The sequence below is a fragment of the Gracilinanus agilis genome, chromosome 2 (genome assembly GCF_016433145.1).
Source record: "Gracilinanus agilis isolate LMUSP501 chromosome 2, AgileGrace, whole genome shotgun sequence".
NCBI lineage: Eukaryota > Metazoa > Chordata > Mammalia > Didelphimorphia > Didelphidae > Gracilinanus > Gracilinanus agilis.
The window spans coordinates 573,660,433-573,683,745 of NC_058131.1; the positions used below are offsets into that span (position 1 = coordinate 573,660,433).

At 36.9% G+C, this 23,313-nt stretch overlaps 1 protein-coding gene across 1 annotated transcript in view; it reads left to right on the forward strand.

Moving 5' to 3' along the window:
- Positions 1 to 21,948, forward strand: part of SPG21 (SPG21 abhydrolase domain containing, maspardin) — a 27,073-nt gene extending 5,125 nt beyond the window's left edge. Inside the window, exons 2-9 of the mRNA XM_044662424.1 lie at positions 5,452 to 5,538; positions 8,926 to 9,087; positions 11,407 to 11,487; positions 11,917 to 12,062; positions 14,538 to 14,646; positions 16,088 to 16,195; positions 20,799 to 20,939; positions 21,256 to 21,948. Coding sequence (XP_044518359.1) covers positions 5,476 to 5,538; positions 8,926 to 9,087; positions 11,407 to 11,487; positions 11,917 to 12,062; positions 14,538 to 14,646; positions 16,088 to 16,195; positions 20,799 to 20,939; positions 21,256 to 21,375 — 930 coding nt within the window. The 5' untranslated portion in view covers positions 5,452 to 5,475 and the 3' untranslated portion in view covers positions 21,376 to 21,948. The remainder of the gene's footprint in view (positions 1 to 5,451; positions 5,539 to 8,925; positions 9,088 to 11,406; positions 11,488 to 11,916; positions 12,063 to 14,537; positions 14,647 to 16,087; positions 16,196 to 20,798; positions 20,940 to 21,255) is intronic.
- Positions 21,949 to 23,313: the final 1,365 nt, after the last annotated feature.

The following is a 23,313-nucleotide window of genomic DNA, read 5'->3' on the forward strand; positions in this document are numbered from 1 at the left end:
CCTGGTTCCTGAACCCCTTTGGAGGGGGGGAGGACTTCATACAGATGGGGCAGGCACGTGAGGCCGTATCTTTAGTGCGAGTCTACCGGCCCTGGAGTTCGGAGGAGCTCGGTTCGAGTCCCGCTTCTGACACCTACTGGCTTTGGGACCCAGGGCACGTCACTTAGCCCCCAGCAACTCTCTAAGTCCAAGCTGCTGGACTGCATTGTTAGCAGGAATTTCACAGGTCCTGATCCAACGAACAAAAACCTGATTCCCTCACATGATTCTGTATGTAGATCCTGTGGATTTAGACACGTCCCGTTCCCCCCGCCTCTACCCCGGAGAGTCTGCAGGTGTGTCTACACGGTTGGATGCTTGTGTAGCTTGGGGGTATATGAGTGCGGGTTATCTTTCCCTTTGGTCTGGTATTTGTTTCCAGGGACTCGCAGGCTGGAAATACCATCACCCTGTCAGCAGGGACACTGGTTCTAATCGAAATCATCTCCCTCCCCGCCCCAACTTTCAGTATCTTCTACCCCTTAGTCAAGCTGGGCTCGTGCTATGGGGTGTCTCTTGGAGATGGGAAACGACTCATACAGCAGAAATAGACTATTTAAAAAGCACCCAGAATTTTTAATACAATTTTTTTTCAAAAAAGTCTTTAGTGGCCATACTATGCGTTTTATGTTGCTAATTTGCAACTGTTTGGGGACTTCTTACTTTTGTAAGGCACAGAAGTCAAGTGATCCTAATAACATTGAAAAGGAACCTAATAACTGTTTCCAAAGTCTCTGAGGTCGTTACACCATCTGTTCTCTATCTCCAGTGAGCCAGAGAGCAAGAGGAAATGGCCTTAAATTGCTGCAGAAGAAATTTAAGGTAGTCAGTTTTCTGGCTATTCGTTTTGGTAAATATTAAAATGGATTTATTGAAAAGTTGGGGGAAATATTCCCTGACTGTGACCCAGGGTAGGATAGCTGACCCATTTGCATTAGTCCAGTTAGATTGGCTGGTGTCCCTGTGTTAGAGCAGAAGCAATGAGACTCTTTTATTAATATGATTATTGCTGTTATTGTTAATTACACATGCAGCCTTTATTCATTATGTCTAGGCATAAAGAGACTATAGATTAGGATAAGGGACTTACTTTAAATGAGGAAAGTGACATTTCACTGCACATAGTAAACTGGTAACCATTATTTGGATTCCCATGAAACAGGTGCTCATCATCTTGAAATCTTTGACAAATGCCAAATTTTGTTAAGGGGTAGCTAGTTGAGGAATCTAAGATAAAACATACGCTTTGATGTTTGCACCATAAAAGAAACTCTTCTGAGTACATTTAGGGCTAGAAATGCATTCCTTTCCTTGCTAAAATGTGAAAGAATTTTTTTCTTCTTAAAAAAAAAATTTTTTTTTGGTGATTTGTGCCCTTTGCTGATTAATGCTAGCCAGCTTGGTCAGTCTGTTAAGTCTTAATTGCCTCATAGTTTATTCCTCCAGTGAATTGAAAAATTTAATCCCCCTCTAAAAGGAGGAAAGAGATCTATGAGAACCAACTTTACTTTTTCACATTGGTAGCACCCAGCTGTTTCCCCCTCCCAGCTGTGGGGCTTTTTCACTAAGCAGTCACTTGCTCAGTCAACACTTGGTATCTCTTTTGCCTTTCATATACTGCCAAACCAGCACAGTGTTAAACATCATTTATCTTGAGTAGTAATTTAATTCCAGTGAGGAGAATCATTAAGTCTAGAGAGTCTGAAGTTACAAAATGAACTAATTTTTTCTACAATACTGAGAAATATTGGTAAGAAACCTTTTTTTGCTTATAATGATAAATATATATGTGTATATGTATAATTAGGATGATTTGCTGGGGGAACAAGTGAAGGGTGGGTATAATGTCTGTGGATAAATATATCTCTTTCATTTTTATTGTTTTGTACTTTGCAGTTCTAAACTTAATGAGTTTGTTTTGATTTTAGTTTGGTCATTAGGAAAGTTGATTTATTTATTGTCTTTTTACTTAAAATCAGTTTTATAAATTTGATAAGTAGTTTTCCATTCCTAAGCAATATTAGAACATTGATTGCCTTCTCATAAAAGACAATGGAACTTTAAATTCATTGTAAACTAGGCAGATTTTTTTTTTAAATGGCAGTTTAAGTCTATCCAGGTAAAAATATTCCTAATTCGTCAAAGAGAGTGAAGATGCCTTAAATTGAAGAAACAACTAGCCCAAAGGATAAAGGTCATAGCTGGAGATAGGGGATGAGTTTTTTTCACCTATAAATGTTCATAATTAAGGAAAATTAGAAATGGGGTGGGTATGTGGCTCATTGGATAGAAAGTCAGGTTTGGAGTCACGATGCCCTAGGTTTACACATGACTTCAGATACTTCCTAGTATTTCGACCCTGGACAAAGTCACTTAATCCCAATTACTTTACTTCTCTTCTGCCTTGGAACTGATATTTAATATCATTTTTAAGTAGAAGGTAAGGGTTTAAAATAAAAAGAAAATTAGAAATGATGCCAAAAAGAATGAAATTTCTTCTGCTTAATACAGATTTTTAATGGCCACTTTTTGCATGAGATAATCTCTGGGTTTTTTGAATTTTTGCATAATTTTTAAGATCCTGTGCTGTTTGATTTCCTTTTAAAATACTCCTTTCATTCAAATTGAGAATGGTAATCTTTGAAGTGTCTGGTTTATGAATGAAATGTTAATGTAGCAATATCTAGTCTTAAATGCCTTTGAGTCACATTCAGTTGGTTGGTAGAACCCTAAAGTAATATTGTGTAATCTGACATTACATAGAATTTGTGGAAACAAACGGCTCTGGTGCCCTGTTTGTTTTTTTAAGGCAGTTCAGGCTTAGACCACTTTGTGATTACAGATTTATTAGGAAGGATTTCCACCTATATTTGAAGTTTCCCAGATCTAGGTTCCTTACAGGCCAGAATTTGCCAGGTCTCTGTTCCCAAGTTCTTAGCTGATCATGGAGTTGGAGAGCACAGTAAAGGAAAATAAGTTATTTGTGAACTCTCTTTGAGTATTGGGTTACAATAGTTGTGTAGGCATTAAGACTAAACTTAAGGCTTCATATGATTCTACATGTAACTTCCTCCAGCTGATGAACATGGTAGAAGTTTTTGTTAATAACTTAAGACCACTATTTTCAGGTTTCATTGTGAACCAATGAAGACTATTATCTTAAGTAAAGGCTGGTTAAACTGATCAAATATCATAGAGTAGTAGAGGTAGAAGGAACCTTAGAAATCATGTAGTCTCACCTTATATTACACATGGGAAAACTGACCCCTAAAGAGGTGTGATGTTACCCAGGTCATATAGCTGTAAAGCCAGACTCACTGGTACAGATTTATTTCAATTCTTCATAAAGTCTGCAATTTTATTGGTGGGATTATTCTCTCTACCAAAATAGATTACAACCATTCCATGCTTTAGTGAAGATGGTTTTGATGAATTTCTTTGGCCAAAAAATGGTTGACCACCTTTTGGCGATGAACCTCACTGAATTTAGCTAGGCTTGTCCTGCTGATGACAGTCAGAGCCTTTCACCAGACCTCTACTAAATCATTCCAGCTCAGTAGTACCTGTCTGAGATTACACTACCCTTTCATGATTTTGGAGATGATGAGGCATCAAAGTAGAACTTCTTTGGTGAAAAAAAAGTACACAGAATTAAAAATTTTGTTTATTTGAATCCTTACTTTCTATCTTAGAATTGATACTGAGTATTAGTTCCAAGGCAGAAGAGTGGTAAGGGATGGGCAATTGGGATTATTAAGTGACTTGCCCGGGGTTCACAAATGTAAGAATTGTCTGAGGCCAGATTTGAACCCAGGTTCTCCTGTCTCCAGGCCTGTTGCTCTATCCACTGGGCCACTTACCTGCCCTAACACACACAAAAACTTCTTTCCAATGTTAACTTTTTTTGCGTGTGCCAATTACACATAATAACATACGTTTTCTGAAGTTATATGATCCAAATTGTCTCCCTTCTTTCTTCCCTCCCCCCTCCCAGAGCTGGCAAGCAATTCAATCTGGGTTATACATGTATTATCACACAAAACATTTCCATATTGTTCATTTTTGTAAGTGAATACTCTTATAGAATCACCCCCCCTAAAAAAATATACCCAAATAAACAGATGAAAAATCACATGTTTTCATTTGCATTCCTACTCCAACATTTCTTTCTCTGGGGGTGGAGAGCATTTTTTTTTCATAAGTTCCTCAGAATTGTTCTGGATCATTGTATTGCTTATAGTAGCTAAGTCTGCCACATTTGATCATTCCACAGTATTGCTATTACTGCCTAACACAATTTTAAATGGCATTTCTTTTTTGCTAGTTTGGTAGTATGCTCATGGTTCTCTTCTGAGGTCATGTTTGGCCTCTCAGAATGTGTTGTATGACTTTTAATCATAACTGACTTCCAGTCAGCTAGCATTTATGAAGTGCTTATCATTTACTAGATATTTTATTGAGCCCTGAGGATGCAAAGAAAGACAAAAAATAGCCCCTGCTCTTTAGGAGCAGACAAGTCTAATGGGGGCGACTATGTAGCAACTATGTACAAATGATATTACAGATAAATTGGAGGTAGTCTCAGAGGGATGGCACTAAATGTTAAGGACTGGGAAAGACTTCTTGAAGAAGGCGAGACAGTGGTTTATAATAACACTTTTCCCCATATTTAGGAGGATTCAATATCAGAGGATCTAGGTTTGATGCTGCCTTTGGCACTATTACTGTGTTACCTTATGCAAGCCTCTGGTTCTCATTTTCCTCATCCTTAAAATGCAGGTGTTGAAGTAGGTCACCAGCCTTTCTGTCTCTGAGTTTATGATATGTTTCTCATGAAACTCTAGAGGATTATATCTGACTATACAGACCAGGATTTGGACACCTCTGATCTGAGCACTCTATTGAAAAGTGGCATTATGATAGCCCTTTCTTTTGTCGCCAATTAAGACAATCTCATAGTTAAATATCTATTAAAATATTTTTCTCAAATGCATACCTTATACTGAATTATTAAAACTAGAAAGTTAGCGTGGTGCCTGGAAGTCAGGAGACTGGATTCTAGCCCAAGTTTTGCCACTAATTAATTGTATGATCTTAAGCAAAAATTACTGAACCCCTTGGAGCTTCTTTTTCCTTAGCTGTAAAATATGGAAGTTGGAGTAGATGAGATCTCTAAGATCCTTTTTAGTTGGAAATTATATGACTAGATGATTCCCAAGGCATCTTCCATCTCTAACATTTTTATGATATTGTGGCATTAGAAAACAGTATGCAAAAGAAGTATATTAATAATGTAGAATAGCTTATATCCCCTTGCTAAAACATTATTTATGTGAATAGTAATAGCTTTTGTGTTTAGTTTTTGAATAAACATGAATTCTTGGTATAAAACATCACATGTTTTCATTTCAGAGTTAACCACTGTTTCAGCAAATCATGGGAGAGATTAAAGTCTCTCCTGATTATAACTGGTTTAGGAGTACAGTTCCCCTTAAAAAGGTACGTGTGGTTTTGATATATCTCTTTTGTATCTTCTCCCCCTCTTCCTAGTGCCTAGTGTGATGCTCTGTATGTAGTAGGCATTTAATAATTATTGGATTGAACTCTTTTACCAAGTCCTGGTTTGGCCTTTTTTTTTCCTTTTTCTTTTTTTTTTTTTGTGGTCTAGATACTATGCCAGTTAGCATGCTAAGGACTGTGGCCTATTGTTCAGTAGAAAGATTACATAATCTGTGAAGTGTGGTTATATTTTGAGAGTAATTCAAGATTGAAAGTACAGGTAACTAATTTTCTAAACTTATTTTTTGGGTAGTAAGTTCTTGTTGTACTCATGCTCCTCTAATCAGAATATATGTTTTTGCAAATAGAATTTGGTTATTTTAAATTATTGCTTGTGTACTGCTATGTTTTTTTTTAATAAGAAACATGGGTCATCATCAGACTGCCTCCTGTTTACATATATGGTACATTTTCTCACTATAAAGCAGGTTGTCAGCAAAACTGGGTGTCATCTGGCACCCCCCTACAACCATGTATTCATCTTTTGGAAGATCTTTAACTATGATGATTAAAAGCCTCAAACTCTTTTTTAAAATTTTGGGTATTGACTTCAGGTCCCCAAAATAATCTTTAAAAAACTTTGGCAATCATGTTGGAGAAAAGGGCCTCTAGTTACAAAGTATCATTAAAGTTGAACCCTTCACAGAGGTGCCAAAATATGTGCTTAAGATTTTTTTATTGTGCATATATATGATGTACCTTTTTAATATTAAAAATAATATTCACGTTTTTGTCAAATCAAATAGTAAAGATGACACAAGCTTATAGTAATTGCAAAATAATTTTCCATAACAAAATTGAAGCACGTTTCTCAAATTCATCAGCTTCCAAGTTTCATTGGCATGAGGCAAGGCACTCTCTCTCTTCCTTAAATGTGTTCAAACTGCTGATTTCCCAACTTTCCCTAATGTTCCTTCTTCTGTCCTTCCCCCTTCACTCTTTGAAGATCAGTGTATGTGTACATCCTATTTCTTGCCCAACAGACTTCCCTTGAGCTCAGTAGAAGAAAAACAATTCAGAACTGTGGCCAACAACTTTTCAAAAGTCACCACCAGTATTTTCTCTAAGTCTGTGTAAAAGTGGAAGATATGAAACCTAGTGCTTCCTTTAGTGACTTCCTGTTGTTCATAAAATGCAACTCTTTAGCCTAACATTTAAAGCCTCTCATAATCTGGATCCAGTATACCTTTCCAGGCTTTTCTTGGGCTGTATAACTCTTCATATGTTGCATTTTGCCAGCCAACCTAAACCATTAACTGTCTCCTGATCTGGTCCTTGACTCTTTTGTCTCAGTACATTCAAACCTACATATACCTCAGTACATTCATTACTCATGCCCAGAATTCACCTCTTCCTATCCCTTCTTTTCAGAATGCTTCTTTTTCTTCAAGGCTTAGCTCAGGTACTACTTCCTTCTTGAAGTATTCTTTGATTTTCTCAATTCAAAGTGTTTTCTCACTCTGAAAAGAGGCTTTCATTTTTGTATTGCCAGATCCTTGCTAAGGGTACATAGTAGATGCTTTAATAAATGTTTCTTGAACTGAATTAAATATTTTAGGAATTCCATAAAAGTATTCAATTCAGTAAACATTTGTTAATATTTGCTATGTGTGACATGCTAGAATTCATGGTATAATTATCTCCATTTACCAGAACACTTAGTATAGAGCTCATGACAAGTTTGTCTAATTTCAGAAGATAATATGAACACCTCCAGTTCTCTTTTTCTCTAGCATTTTTTTCTATTGTTTCCTTCCAAGGATCTCCTAGAAAGGTGAAGTGAAACTGAATTTTAAATAGTTATGGGACAAAGCAAGTTATTTGAAAAATGTTCGTTTTTATTTTTTACATTAATGCATACTATTTTGTTTTATTTCCCCTAAACTTGTGTCCTCGGAAAAACTCTCCTAGATGTTCTAGAGTGCATGCTTCAAGAGCCTTAACTTTAAGACTATATTGGTATGTTTGCCCTGTAAGCCCCTTGAAACAACCATTTTCAGTTAAAGAAGAGAACAGGAGGTTATTCTAAAAACTGCTAGAGGTCAGGAAAGGATGTGACCATGTGAGTGAAAGCTCCAGTACAATATCCATAATCCCATTCAGTACAGTGACTGTCTTTGTGGGTCAGGGGCAAAGCCTGGGGAAGCTGGCTCATCCTAGTCTGGCGTGGTGTGACCTTTCTCTCTGCCATGGGCTTTTCCTTTGTTTTGCTGGCACCAGGTTCAGCTGATACTTTTGGTCAATTGATGTTGCTCTGGCCCTCAGGAAATTTCACATTGCTCTGAATTATTTTTTAAATTATAAAGGCAAAATTAAAATTTTATTTCCACTGACAAAGGAGTTCTTCAAGAAGAAACTGAAGGACCACTTGTCAGGGGTGTTATAGAGGGGATTCCTGGCCAGGCTCACCCAGAGGCTCCATGAAAGCCATTCATGCATTTTTTCAAGGTGACAGGGCCAAAATATAGAGCAGAAAAAGGAAACGAAGAGCAGAATTATGATTAGTGCAAGTACCCTCCTTCAAACAATCTACCACCACCTGATTTTAAATTTATAAATGACTATTTGTAATTCCAGACTAATGTTGCTGCTTTATTTGGTCCTCTGGGGAGAAAGCCACAAGATCACAAATGTTTATCCCTCCTCCCTCTCCTTTGAAACACATCTTCCTCTCTGTGGTTCATTTCTATTAGCAGCCTTTTCTCTCCCTGAGATTCTCCCAGGAACAAATTTCAAACAGCTTCTGATCATCATTATATTCAATTAAATTTTTTCTTGGGCTTTTCCTCCAACTGTTAACTGCCTATTTTTACAATAGAGGCCCATAGTGATGGTAGTGACCATTTTTCTGGCTACCAACTCTAAACTAACCCCAACACTGAAAGCAGTAAAGGATTCTGCAATTTCTGTCTTCCTCCTTTCTTCCCCCCAAAAACATAACTACACATAAAGAGCCACCCAGCCTTCATTTGCTACAGAATTGATGTTCATATTCAATTTTTAAAAATTGATTCTTTCATATTGCCTTTACGGAAATGGAATTTGGATAACATTAACAGTACTAAAGGATAACATTCTTCTTTGGAGGAATGCAAAGCCATCTTCTACAATTCAGTTATCAACATTAACACTGAAGAAAACAAAAGACATCAATACAACTATTACAAATTGAGAATTTGTCTTTAAGGTTTGGATCCCCTAGTTGTACCTTTTAACAAGACAATGATATTAATATTGTCAGTGAAGTTCTGCTTCTATAAAATAAGAGCAATTTAAAAAGCAAGTTCATTACAAGAGTCTTCATATTTTTCAACTTTTTTTTTTCAGATTATTGTAGATGATGATGATAGTAAAGTCTGGTCACTCTATGATGCAGGCCCCAGAAGTATCAGATGCCCCCTCATATTTCTTCCCCCTGTAAGTGGAACTGCAGATGTGTTTTTTCGGCAGATTTTGGCATTAACTGGATGGGGTTACAGAGTTATAGCAGTGAGTATTATTGACCTTAATCAAGGGACTGGGTTTTTCTTTTTCTGCTATCATTTTGGGCCAGTAATGAAGTCCAGGCTTCACTGTTGTTTTTCAGTAAGAGAGAAGTTATTTTGAGATGTGTAAAAAAACTTGTCAAGGTTGAAGAGAAGTAGATGTATATTCAAATATAATATACACAAAACCTAGGTCATATCATCATAGACCCAAAGACATGCTTATTTGTCTCCTCTCTAAACTTAATGACTTTGTTCAAACTTTTTCTGGATAATGGCGAAAGAGTGAGATAATTCAGTGTTGAGCTTTAAAAGCATTTTAATATAAGATTTCCCCCCAATTATATATAACAATAATTTTTAACATTTTTTCCCAAAATTTAAAGTTCTAAATTTTCTCTCTTTTCTGTGACCTTGCAAAGCATGTCTCTATGTTGGCCATATTGTGGAAGAAGACTCATATAACAAAAACAAACAAAAACATGGTGGGGGAAGTAGAAGTGTGCTTTGATCTGCATTCAGATCATCAATTCTTTCTCTGGAGGTGGATAGCATTTTGCATTATAAGTCCTTTTAAATTGTCTTGAGTCATTTTATTCCTGAGAATAAGCCATTCTTATTGATTATTGTACAGTATTGCTGTTACAGTTCTCCTGGTTCTGCTCACTTCACTTTGCATCAATTCATGTAGGTCTTTTCAGGTTGTTCTGAGAGCATTATGCTTGTCATTCCATTACAATTGTAGCACAACTTTTGTTCAGTCATTCCTCAAATTGTCGGGCATCAGTGTTGGGTTTGAAATAATCATGAAGAAGGGCAGCTGGGTAGCTCCATTGGATTGAGAGCCAGACCTAGAGATGAGAGGTCCTAGATTCAAATCTGGCCTCAGACATTTCCTAGCCGTGTGACCCTGGGCAAGTCACTTAATACCAGTTGCCTACCCCTTACCACTCTTCTGCCTTGGAACCCATACATAGTATTGATTCTAAGGTGGAAAATAAGGGTTAAAAAAAAAAAAGAAAAAGAAAAATAATTGTGAAGATATAGTTGTGTGAATTTTGGACCTCTTTTCTCCTTTATTCCAACTAGGAAGATTAAGTATATAGAAAGTTTCAATATCAAGTGGAGAATTGAAATCAAAAAGATGACCATATGTATATGTCCTAAAACCATAGTACAAATTACTTAACTTTTCTTATATCTACTGAATGCCAATCTGAGATGTAATTTTTCTCTTTTTCCTTGGCATTTGCCTACAGGAAAAGCTAGTTGTATACATTAGATCACTTCTCTGGGTTTTAGCTATTGACTCAACTTCTTTGATATTCCATTAGATAAATCAGAAAAGGGAAATTGTATTTGAAGTAAGACTTGGGCTTTCTTTATGTTTGGTCAGAATTCTCTACCCTGTGCTCAAACCTTTTCTCCTTCATTGCTCAGAAAGTAAATTATGTAGTTTTTTTTTGTTGTTGTTGTTTTAACTTCAGAACAATTTCTGGATCATTACTATTGCAGTTTCTTTTATTGCTCAACCATGCAAATCAATTCTAAATCTTTGTGGAATCTAATTAATAAAAGTAGAATTTATTACATAAAAGCCATAAATTTCATTGATTCAGAACAACCTAATATCAGTAAAAAAATAAGATAAATGTAATTAATTTAGAATAGCCAATCATTGCAGGCAGGATTTGCATACAAACCTTTTTAGAGATGAACTGCACACTCCCGAGAAATTATAGTTAATATCTTGCATTTCTTCTCTTTTCATCATCATAAAATACTAATTAAAGTCTCTGGTCCATGATGTTACAGTCAATTTCCCAGATAAAAAGACTAGAACAAAATTATACAGTATGACTCAATACTATAAAAGGAGAGAGGGAAGATTTTGTTTAAAAGCTTCATAAAGATATATTGTGGCAAGAAAACAATAGTGAAAGCTACATAAAAATAGATTCAACCCTAATTTATTTTCAGGCCTTTGCCTAATGTAAAAATATGTTTTCAGTTCTAGTAACTTAATTTAAAAGGAAATTTGATTTGAACAAAATGGTGATTTCTTTTAAAAGAAAGGTTCTATTCTCTCATCCTCACAGTTTCTCAGATATTTGGGATTGAGATAAACAACATAATTTGACCTTTTAAATGAATTACAACACCAAGCTAGAAGTTAAAATCTCATTATTATAGATTTTCACCAAGAAATAATTATCAAATGATAAATATTATTAATATTGAGACATTTTCCAGATATGCATGTATTAGGTTTCACTATTTTAATACATTAAAAAACTTATATTTAAAATTCTTTTCACTACAGTTGCAGTATCCAGTTTATTGGGATCATCTTGAGTTCTGTGATGGATTCAGAAAACTATTAGACCATCTACAACTTGATAAAGTTAGTACATCCAAATTTTTAAATTACATAATTTTAGTTTACCTTTATTAAGAGGATGTGGACAAATCACTTAATCTTTTAGTGCCTTAGGCAACTAAGTTGTGAACAATTGATGATATGTATTGGTTGAGAGTTTTCTGACCAGAAACTTCTATACCAGAGAAATCACAACTCAAGGCATGTGTGTTGCATGTCGTTTTCTTTTAAACCTGGTTATGACTTTGGTACATTTCTTGCTGAGATATTTGTTTTTAAAGCTACACTTAGATCTAAACAAAAAAGTGCCTTGTATTTTATATCAGTTTAGATTATCTTAAGTGACAGAGAGTAGCTACAGCTGATAAATTTTGTTTTTAAATCAAATTTGGGATGGGATTTCCAGGCATTTCACTGCTATTTTTTGGTAATTTATATTTGATTCAAATTAAGGTACATCTTTTTGGGGCTTCTTTGGGAGGCTTTTTGGCGCAGAAGTTTGCTGAATATACTCACAAATCTCCCAGAGTTCATTCCCTTATCCTCTGTAATTCCTTCAGTGACACCTCTATCTTTAACCAGACCTGGACAGCAAACAGGTAAGAGAGTTAAACTAAAATTAGTATTCTACTTAATACCAAAATGCATCTAGCAACAGCTGTCGAAGTTGTTGTGGGTTGAAGAAGAAAGAAAGATAATTTTATCTCAAGGTCATGTTGATTTTTTGATGTTTAGTCATTTCTATTTTGTATGACTCTTTAGGGTTTTCTTGGCAAAGAAACTAGAGTGGTTTTTCCTTTCCTTTTTCAGCTCATTTGCCAAATAAGGAAACTGAGGCAAACGGGTTTAAGTCACTTGCCCAAGGTCACACAGCTAGGAAGTATCTGAGACCTGATTTGAACTCATGATATGAGTCTTCCTAACTTCAGGTCCAGCACTCTATCCACTATACCACCTAGCTGCTTACTCCTGTCCCCCCCACTTTTTTTTTTCATTTAAGAACTTAACTTTATAGGGGGGGAAAGACCCTAATGAACATTAGATTCTCTTCCAAATTTTGATGACATATGCACACTTTTATACACTTATAAGCAGCATTTATATATTACACCATTTTATATATACACATTTTCATGTACCTGCATAGTTCAACTACTTGCCATTTCTGATAGCCAGATAGTGTCCATTGTATAGATAGACCTTTTTTCTCTATTCATTTGCTTATTATAAAGGTCCAAAGGTTGTTGTCAGGTTTTTAGTTAAATATTTTGCCTCTGTCAAAATCCTTATATAACGTGGGGTTTTTTTTGGTTTGTTTTTGTTGTGTTTTTTTTTTTTCTGGTGTTGATAATCCTTTCGTGTTACATCCTTAGGGCAGGAAGAATCAGGTTAGAAAAGATGGGTAGTTTTTTCTTTTCCTGGTTCATGTTGCCTTGCTGCTCTTTACAAGATGTAAATTAGCTTACAATGCTGCTTGACAGAATGTGGGCACCTATATTCTGATCAGTATTGGGTTTTATCATTTTCATCTATTTCTTCTATTTTAATAAGTCTGTGGTATTTTTGCTGGTGAGGCTAAATTACTCATTTTTTTAAATACCCAGGGATTTAAACATACCTTTGTAATTGGTCTAGTTTTAAGGTTTCCATAGAAGGAAACACTGTTGGCATAGTTTTCACAATCCAGATAATATTACAGTTATGTTTTGAAATATCCCTCTAGGCTGTTCCAGCATTTTCATTCTTTATTTTCAGTACCTCACCCAATAGCATCTTTAAATATTAAACAGCAAATAGGAATGAACCTAGTTATTATCGGAGGGGATTACATTGGCCCCAGGACAGAATGATACAATAAGAAGAGTCTTGGAGCCAGAGAACCTGGTTTTGAAGCTGGGCACTGCCACTTACTAGTTTCGTGATCTCTGAGCAAGTCAGTTCACTTCCCTAGACCTTAGTGCTTGAATCTGGAATGGGGATTATTATATCTGCAAGACATCTCACATAGTATTATGGGGAGGAAACCACTTGGTCGACCTCAAAGCAGTGTTTAAATGTAAGTTATTGTTCTCCTCCCAGGGCTTTCCCAATTTCAATATGATCCAAAACTCATTTTGTACCCATTGTGATTCTTAACATAAGTGAGAGAGAATTAGTTTAACACCATAAGAGGGATATTTAGTGAATTATAAATGTTCACATTCACAGACAACTCACTTTGGGAAATGTGTTATTTCAGAAGGCCAGGAGGCTCCTTTTCTTCAAAGCAGCAGTTTCATTAATGGTGCTCTGCCAACCTGAAGGGTTAACCCATCTTCCAGAGCAACTAGTATTTTCAAAGGGAGCAACTGGCAAAATTAGGGAATTTATAATTTTATAAATTAGTATTCAAGTGCTTAAAGTGTTATGAATCATTGCTCATAATTCCTCAAAATAGTCATGTGATAATTTAATAATAAATAGCATACTGTCATCCTTTAGGATCCAGAAAGAGGCATATATAATATACTTGTTTATCTAAAGGCAAAAAAAAGATCTATACCCAAGAATAATTTGTTCTGCAAAGTTGAGCTTAATCCAAAAGGAGAAAAGAACTCCATAAGATCTGTGACTTCTTAGCATTGCTGCTGAGAACTAGAGCTTAGAAGAATAGGTATTTAAAACACAAAATAGAAGACGAAGGAAAATCTGGAAAGCAACTAAGAATCCCTTCTGACTTGTTTATAGTTTAATCATACTGAAAATGGTAGCAGTGGGGAAGGGCCTACTAGAGGTGGACTTTAGGGTATTTAAGGCAAGCACTGCCTTCTCCATGTGGCCTTTCTCGATACTCCCATCTGCCTGAGCCTCCCTTAAAAAATCACCTTGTATATCTTGCATCAAAATATTGATGTAATGTTGGCTTCCTAACAGAATGTACATTCTTGGAGAGCACGAACTGTTTCATTTTTGTACAGTGCCCAGCACATGGGATACACTTAATATGTGCTTGTTGACTGATTGATTGAATGTATATTCTATTGGTGTATGTACTTGGATATTCAAAATACTTAGTTTGTGTCTGTGCATTTCAGCTTTTGGTTAATGCCAGCGTTTATGCTCAAGAAAATAGTACTTGGAAACTTTTCATCTGGTCCTGTGGATCCTGTGATGGCAGATGCCATTGATTTCATGGTTGACAGGGTAAGGGGTATCTCACTGTGCATGTTCTTTGCTATAGAACAGTGATTCCCAAAGTGGGTGCCACCACCCCCTGATGGGTGCGGTGGGAGCGATCCAGCAGGACAGTGATGGCCACAGGTGTATTTGGGGGCGGTGAATAACTGTAAGGGGGTGGTGATAGTATGTGACAGGGGGCACTAAGTAATATTTTTTCTGGAAAGGGGACAGTAGGCCAAAAAAGTTTGGGAACCACTGCTATAGAATGTTCCTCTTTGCCTGTGCTGTGTTCGTAAAGCTGGATATCAGGGGAGCATTTTTTTTGTTTTTTGTTCTAATGTACGTAAGAGGTGATTATTAAGCATTAACTTTTTCTTATATCTCATTAGGTATTACTGAATTGCCCAAGACTCCTTATTTGTGAAGTCTGTCTCTCATTCCATACTTTTTAGTCTCCTGTTATTCCAGGCCTAATTATCACCTCTTTTGTCATTACTAACTAGTCTGCGGTCCAGAAACCTGGCCAGTGGTAAATTTCAAGAAATATCATTACATTGAATTTCAATGAAAGAAGTTTAGGTCCCTAAATAATTTTAAAGTTCAGTTGATATTCTCTGGGTTGCTTCCTTTGGATGCACGTAGTCTTTTGAACATTTTTTGATTTTCATTTACAATAGCTTTCAATGCATAGAAGACAGGATTCTCCTATTGGGTGAGGAGGAGAGAAGAAAGAGGAAAGAGGAAGGGGTGCCAATAGTTTTCATAGAGTATGAGGGAGGCCGCAGTGAGTCAGGCATTAAGAGTAATTGCCATGCAGGATTTTTCATTGTGCCCTACTGCAATCTATAGTAGATAGCACCACAATCATGGACCTTCATCCTGAGCGATGCTGATCCTTTAAAGCATTATGTAGCATTTTGCTTAGTCTCAGTTCTTTTTTTGTATTCTTATGGAATGGTATGAGTTCATAGGCCTGTCATTTTGTGTTCTTCTGCTTCGTTAAATGCTCATCAAGTAGATTGTTATTATTGAGTCATTTCAGTCTGACTCTTCATAACCCCACTTGGGATTTTCTTGGCAAAGAGACTGGAATGGTTTGCTATTTCCTCCTCTAGATTATTTTACAAATGAGAAAACTGAGGCTAATAGGGTAGAGTGATTTGCTCAGAATCACACAGGTTTGAACTGAGGAAGATGAGCCTTGATGAAAGTTGAAAACTGTCAAATGCCTAATGCAATTTATTAAAAATATTATAGAATCATCACCAGGATGGGGAGAAAATAAAGACTGGGTGGCTTTGTGCAGGTGACCAAGAGCCCAATTCTTTTTCTCTCAAGTTGAGCATGTTTCCTCATCAGTGATATTTGTCACCCTCTGGGTGACATGCCAGTAGAAGCACTGACTTTTTCTGTTGATTTAAATTTTAGCTAAAAAATAAATCTTAACCTTTCTTTTCTCCCTTAGTTAGAAAGTTTGGGTCAAAGTGAGCTGGCTTCAAGGCTTACCTTGAATTGTCAGAATTCTTATGTGGAACCTCATAAAATTCGGGACATTCCTGTGACTATTATGGACGTAAGTTTTCTTCTTGTAAATTAAAGTAGATACTTTACCTTCATTTATTTTTATTTTCTATTTATTTTAAACCCTTACATTCTGCCTTAGAATTACTGGCTCTAAAGCAGAAGAGTAATAAGGGCTAGGCAATTGGGATTAGTTGACTTTCCCAGAGTCACCAATTCTAAGGCAGAAGGTGAGTATTTTAAAAAAGAAAGAAAGAAAGAAGGAAAGAAAGGAAGGAAGGAAGAAAAGAAGGAAGGAAGGAAGGACAAGATAGGACAAGATAGGACAAGGCCAGTGATGACAAACCTTTTAGAGAGGCTGGTGATGTGAGAAATGTCCTCAGGCATGCATGGAGAGGGGGAGGGGAGCAGCCTGGCCCCGGGTCCCTCTGGCTTTCTAGTAATGAACCCTGGAAAACTGTGCTGGGGTGATGGCATGCATACCCACAGAGGGGTCTCTGAGTACCCCCTCTGGCACACATGCCATAGGTTGGCCACCATGGCTCTAGACTATACTCTAGCTATATAAGCAACAGGGTCAAACCATTGATCATAGGTGACTAGAACACTCATTAGTCCTCTGGTAGTTGGCAGTTTTCATGATGGTCTTATAGTAAGCACAGGGTTTTGGATACCTACATTGTTCTTTTTTTTTTTCTTTTTCAACCCTTATTTTCTGTCCTAGTAACAACTCTTAAGACAGAAGAGCACAGGCTAGGCAAACGGGGTCAAGTACTTTGTCTGTGATCACACAACTTGGAAATGTCTGAGGCCAGATTTGACCCCAGGTACTCCTGACTCCAGGCCTGGCTTTCTCTCCACTGAGCTACCCAACTGCTACAATTGCTCATTCTTTTTGAACTTTAGGATTATGGTGAAATTAATTGGTGTAGTAGTATAGTGGCCAATTGTCCAGAATGATGGTGCTGACAGTCTCACTATGCTCTGTTCAGACCACATCTAGGATATTCTTGTCCATACTATTTGATGATTGCTATAAGACATGAGATAACTTAAGGTTTGGTATCTCTGAACGATTGTCAAATAGAAGGAGGACTAAAATGGAGAGGATTCAGAAACCACATTTTATAAGAATCAGTTGAAGAGCTATTTATACTGGATAAAAAACTTAAGGAAGATATGATAACTATCTTCAAATATATAAAATATTGGAAATGGATCAAATTATTTATTTCTTCAATAAATCCTCAACCATCTTTACCTATGTTTTCATTGTATCTTAGCTACCTCCAGAGATCTCACCACCTTGGATCCTACCACAACTCAAATCTGTGCTTCCTTCGTAATTCAGATTAAGAATCCTAAACATCCCCTCTCTGATTATAACCTTCTATTCTTCCTTTGTATCTGCTGCCTGTCTCCTACATCCATTCTTTATTCTCATCATGACCTCTATTACTCGTATCCCTCCCTTTTCTCTAGGCTATGAACTCAGCCTTATTTGGGAAGGGAAGTCTTATTTTCTTCCCTTCACAGACATAATCCTATAGTTAACCTCTTCATCTATATACTGTCCTTGCATCCCTTTCCTTGTCCTGTTGGCAGGCTTGCCAAACACCAACTGAAGGCTCTACTCACTGGCCCTATTCTGTGCTTCTACTTAAATGCTGCTGAACAGGGCTTGTGGAAGTCATAGTTATTCAGCTGACTGACTGTTCTACAGATTTATGTCATCTAACCTTGACTGAACCTTCACTGCTGCACAATAATCCCTTTATTCTTCTCTGATTGACTTTCCGTCACAGTCCCTGGCTGGGGGTGGGGGAGTACTGTTTGAAACAGTTTTCTTCCTAACTCAAGACTTTAGGCCACCCCATCCCTTCTCTTAGCAAAGCAGCTCACTTCTTTATTCATAAGATAGAAACCATCCATCAGGCACTTCCTTTTTTTTCTCTCTCTCTCTCTCTTTGCCTCAAAGCTGCGAATTCTTTCTGAATTTGCTCTAGACTCTGAGGAAGTGGTGACCTTTCTCTTCACCAAGGCCTGCCCCTCTGCTTATGCCATTGGTCCCATCCCTTTAATATCTTCTTGGAGCTTGAATCTTTGATCATTGTTGTTGTTCACTTGTTTTCAATCCTGTCCGATTCTTTGTGATTTTCTTTGCAGGTTTTCTTGGCAAAGAGTGGTTTGCCATTTCTTTCTCTTTTCTTTTCTTCTCTTTATCTTCTAATTCCTTCCTCTCTACCTACATACCCTGCAGTCCTCTGAAACCACTATCCTTTTTACCCCCTTGACACCCACATTCCTAGGAGAAAGTCATCTATTCTCACTGATTCCAGTTTCTCACCAGTCCCTGTAATCTGGTTTCTAGACTTTTACCAGTGATTAAAATTGCTTTTTCTGAGATAACCCATGATCTCCAGTAGCCTTTTCTTGGTCCTCATCTTCCTTGACCTCTCTGCAGCTTTACATGTGATTGGCCATCCCTTCCCTCTGGACATAGCAGAGTAATTTCTCTGGTTTCCATAGCACTGCAGCCTTCTCTTATTACCTGTCTAACCACTTCCTTTCCTAAGTCATCATCTCTTTCCTACCTTATAATGTGAATATTCTCCCAAGGTACTCTTTTTGTTCTCCTTAGCTCCCATGAATATTTAATGACCTACATGCAGACATTTCCTAAATCTTTATTACAGCCCTAATTTCTCCTCTGAACTCCAAACCCAAATTGCTACTGCCTATGAAGTATTCCTGCCCACTGGTATCTCAAACTCAACATGTCCAAAACAGAGCTTATTTTCCCCTCCCCTAAACCTGCGTGCCCTGCCTCCATACTTCCTCATATATATTGAGGATCTAGTTATCCTTCCTAGCAATGAATTCAAAAGCTCAGAATCAGATCAGTTTTCTCTCCATAATTCAATTAAACAAACAGTTAAGATCCTATTATGTTGAAGACACAATGCTACAAACTAGGGGCACTGAGTCAAAAACAAAAAACTCTCTAGCCATCAAGCCATTTATTTTGTTTCCAGGGGAGAGAAAAGGGGATCCAGGGATACTACAAGAACCCAAGTAAGGAGAGTTCAAGGAAAATTGAATAGAGAGAAAACTGGTAGCCAGGAAGCTCAAAGGAAAAAATGGCATTGGATTTGAGCCTTGAATTAAGATAAGGATTTTGAGAGCCAGAGATAAGATGGGGAAGTGCTTGCCTTACAACTTGTGCAAATTCATAGAATCAGGAGCTGGAATATCAATGGCTAATAGTTTGTTTAGAGAGGATCACACAAGATAAAATGGATAATTTGGCTTTTTATTCTGTACCTAGCAACTGTATCTTACTTTTTAAAAATACATTTTTACTGATACTGTGTTTTTATATAATTCTCATTTTCCACTTTAGTCTTCTCTAAATTCTTACCTTGAGAACCATCTCTTATAATAAAAGGATTGGAAAGTAAAAAAGAAAATCAACATGTCAAAAAAAGGCCTACCCTTGGTCCCTGACCTTTGTAAGAAAGCTGGGAGGTGACGTCTGTCTTTCTCTTTTTTGGGGGGGCCAAACTTAATCATTATAATTTTGAAGTATTCAATTCAATTATTTTTTGGTTACGTTGTACCAAAATTTTATAGCTATTATCCACTTTGTTTTTACTTCTTTACTACCACAAAAAGTGCCACTATAAATATCTCAGATGCACATGGGACTTTTTCTTTATCACTACCTCCTTAAAATATATGTGGTTAGCAATGAAATTTCTGAGTCAGAGGTGCACTTAACTTCCTGATATTTGAGGTCAATTGAGTTCTCTTTATAACTCTTAAAGAGAAATAGGAACAATGGATGGAAGTTACAAGGCGATGGATTCTGTGTAAGAAAAAAAATTTCTTTTTAACTTTGCTCTAATTAGAATTGTCTGAGAATGAAGTGAAGTCTTCCGTGTCTGAAAAGAGATAGCTTCTTATAAGTGTAAAAGGGATTCATCATCAATAAGAAAATTTGAGTTGATGGCCTTTTATGATCCTCTGGTTCCAGCCTTACTGCCTACACAAGACTAAAATACCAAGTTTGTAGTCCATGTCTTATTCTTATGAGAATTAGAACACACTGAGGGTTGACCCAAGGGAAAAAAGCTAAAAGAGTAAAGAAGTGACTCAACCTTAAGCATTCAGCAAGCATGGGGGGGGGGGGGCAAGACATAAAAACAAAAACTAGTCCCTGCCTGCCCCCAGGAAGCTTTCATCCTACTGTTGGAAAGCAGCATGTACATAAAAGAGTAAATGCAAAATTTTTACAAAATAAGAGTAATTTCAAAGGAAGGGTGGAAATAATGGTAACCAGAGATAACTATAATAAAATTAAAATAATTGATAACTGGAGAAATGAAGAAAGATCTTTTAGAGTAGATCGCACTTGAAGGGAATTAGTGATTTCAGATGATGTAATGAGGGAGAAGATTTTAAACATAGAGGAAAACCTATAAAAAAGCTGGAAGTGGAATGTCTTATATGGGGAATGGCACATGAAACTTGTAGGCCAGATTGTCTGGAATGTAAAATGCTTCTGAAGCAAAACTGCAGTGTCCCATTTTCCCTTCATTTGAAAAGATCTCTTTAAATACCACTGGTTTTTTTTTTTTTAACTTTTCTCCAAGGTATTTGACCAGAGTGCCCTTTCAACTGAAGCTAAAGAAGAAATGTACAAATTATACCCCAATGCTAGAAGAGCACATCTTAAAACTGGAGGCAATTTTCCTTACCTTTGCAGAAGTGCTGAGGTGAACCTTTATGTACAGGTAAGTCCCAGCTCAGGGACTTTTGAAATATCAGGCTGTTTTTCTCATTTTAACGCATCCCTAAGGTGGCAATGGAAGCCAGCAATTGGAAGCATCGATTGTTTTGAGGAAACAAGTTGTCCTGAATAGATTTTCTGATATTTGGAAAGCAACTTTGCTCATTGAATACTTTAATTATAAGGTATAAATCTGGAACCCTGGGAAACTTTTTTGTAGAATCATATGTAGTAATGAGTAAATATCTTTTTTTAAAAAGACTGAAAAAATGATCCTTCTACTACAACCATTTAAATAGTTCCTCTCTCCTTTTCTGCAGATCCATTTGTTGCAGTTTCATGGAACAAAATATGCAGCCATTGATCCCTCTATGGTTAGTGCCGAAGAACTTGAAGTACAAAAAGGCAGCCTTAATATCAGTGGTCAAGAAGAGCCATAAGTTGAGCCATGCATAGCTCAACAATGAATCTATCGGCCAAGCTTCCGGTACAATCAGGGCTTTCCAATCTGCCTCTTTGTTTGGGGGTGTGGTTGTTTGGGGGGTTTTTTGTTTGTTTTTTAGTTAGCTGGTCACCACTGGGCTTCTGAAATTGGACCGATTATTCTATAAATGCATTCATTACTGGTGACAGTGGCCTCTCCAAGCCAGTATAATGGCATCTTTTTTGGTTCAACTTTTAGCTTTTGAATTTAAAGACATATCTTTGAAGCCTCCTATTTTAAGAATTGTGAAAATTTTTGCTACCAAAAGTCTTCACCTCTGCATTTAAGGGGATGTTAATTTGTGGAGTTTGGGTGTATTTTTTAATGCTTTTGCTGTAAATACTGCAAATCCAGATTGTGTACTAGAAGCTTATTGATTATTTTTTATCTATTTTTGGTTAAAACTTGTTGGGGTGCCAAGGCTACCATCTGCCTCTTTGCTTTATTTCTAATCAAATTGTTTGGGCTTTTTTAGCTGTCGTCTTGCCAGCTACTATAGTCATTTTGAATAAAACATCAGTTTCAAGAAGTGGCCTTCTTTATCATAATTGTTGCTGTTGCCATGTAGATACTGGGCTTTCCTTAAAATTATTTTATTGCTGCCTGATTATCAGATGGTCTTTGTAATTGTGTCTATATAGGAAGCTCAGGGTGATCATTCACATTGGTAGACTTTGGAAGGGGAAATGAGAGGGGTCAGTGTTGTTGAGATAACTCATTTAAAAATCTTAGGTTGCTTCTTTTGTCACATATTTTCTTTGTGAAAGAAGAGGGAAAGTGTTCCTGCCTGCTAATTCCCAAACAATGGAAAGTGGCCAGGTTGAGTCAGACCTGAAGAGGCAGGTCTGTCTGTAGGAACCTAAGCTCTAGAAGAAGCTGATTATAGTCATGCTTGAGTACACTTGACTTTCAACTTCTTACTTACCAGAAGTACTTCTACCATAATGGGCCTATGTTAGGAACCAGACTAGTCATAATTTAAGGAAAGTTTGAGTTGGTTTTTTTCCATCCCTTATCAGGACATTGTACTTCAGAATCATTGTGGAGGAGGCCAAGTTTTAAGAGGGTACATAAAGCACTTGATTAAAAATGGTGCTGAATAGCCATGGTAGTTATGAAACAGATTCTCCTTATCTGTTATGGTGCCTTCTCAAACACAGGGACCAACACATTGTCTCTCCCTGTACTTTTGGTGGCTCTAGAGAATAAATGGCAGCTGATAGTTTCTGTGATGTTTGGTTTGAAAGCCTGCTTATGAGGTACATTTGCACAAATTAAAAAGGCTTCCTTTTTGTGGATAGCCACTGAAAATAGCACACAGTGTTTATTGTGTTACTCATAGGTTTCTGCTTTTCCCAAGCAATTACTTCTCATTTATTAATCAAGGTGAAGAGAACTAAAGAACTAACCCCCAGCTGTCCAGAGATGTGAATTATAGTGGGTTTCTCTCAAGAATAACTAATATGACCACCATAGACAATGTAGGAAAATATGCAGGCCGTCATTTATATTCAGGTATAGTTTTCTTCCTGGCACCTAAAGAGCCTAATGGATTCAGTGGGAAAGTAATCTTTGAGCAAGAGACAGATGAACTCTGGAAGACCCAGGTTTGAGTCTTATTTCCAATGTGCTTTGTCACTTAAGCTCTCAGTGTTCTCAGAGAACACTCTGAGACTCTCTGAGTAGCAATGCATAGGCAGAGGGAATTTCCTCACATCAGTGAAATCACAGGTCTGCTTTTCCAATAAACTTTTTTAGTTTTATAGTAGAACTTTAATGAAATGGGAAAGAGTATAGATTTGCTTCATGTTATTCCTCTTACCTAGAATTTCTTCCTTTTCTTCCTGTCCAAATCATAGGTATCCTTCCAGACCTGAAGCCACCTTCCCTCACT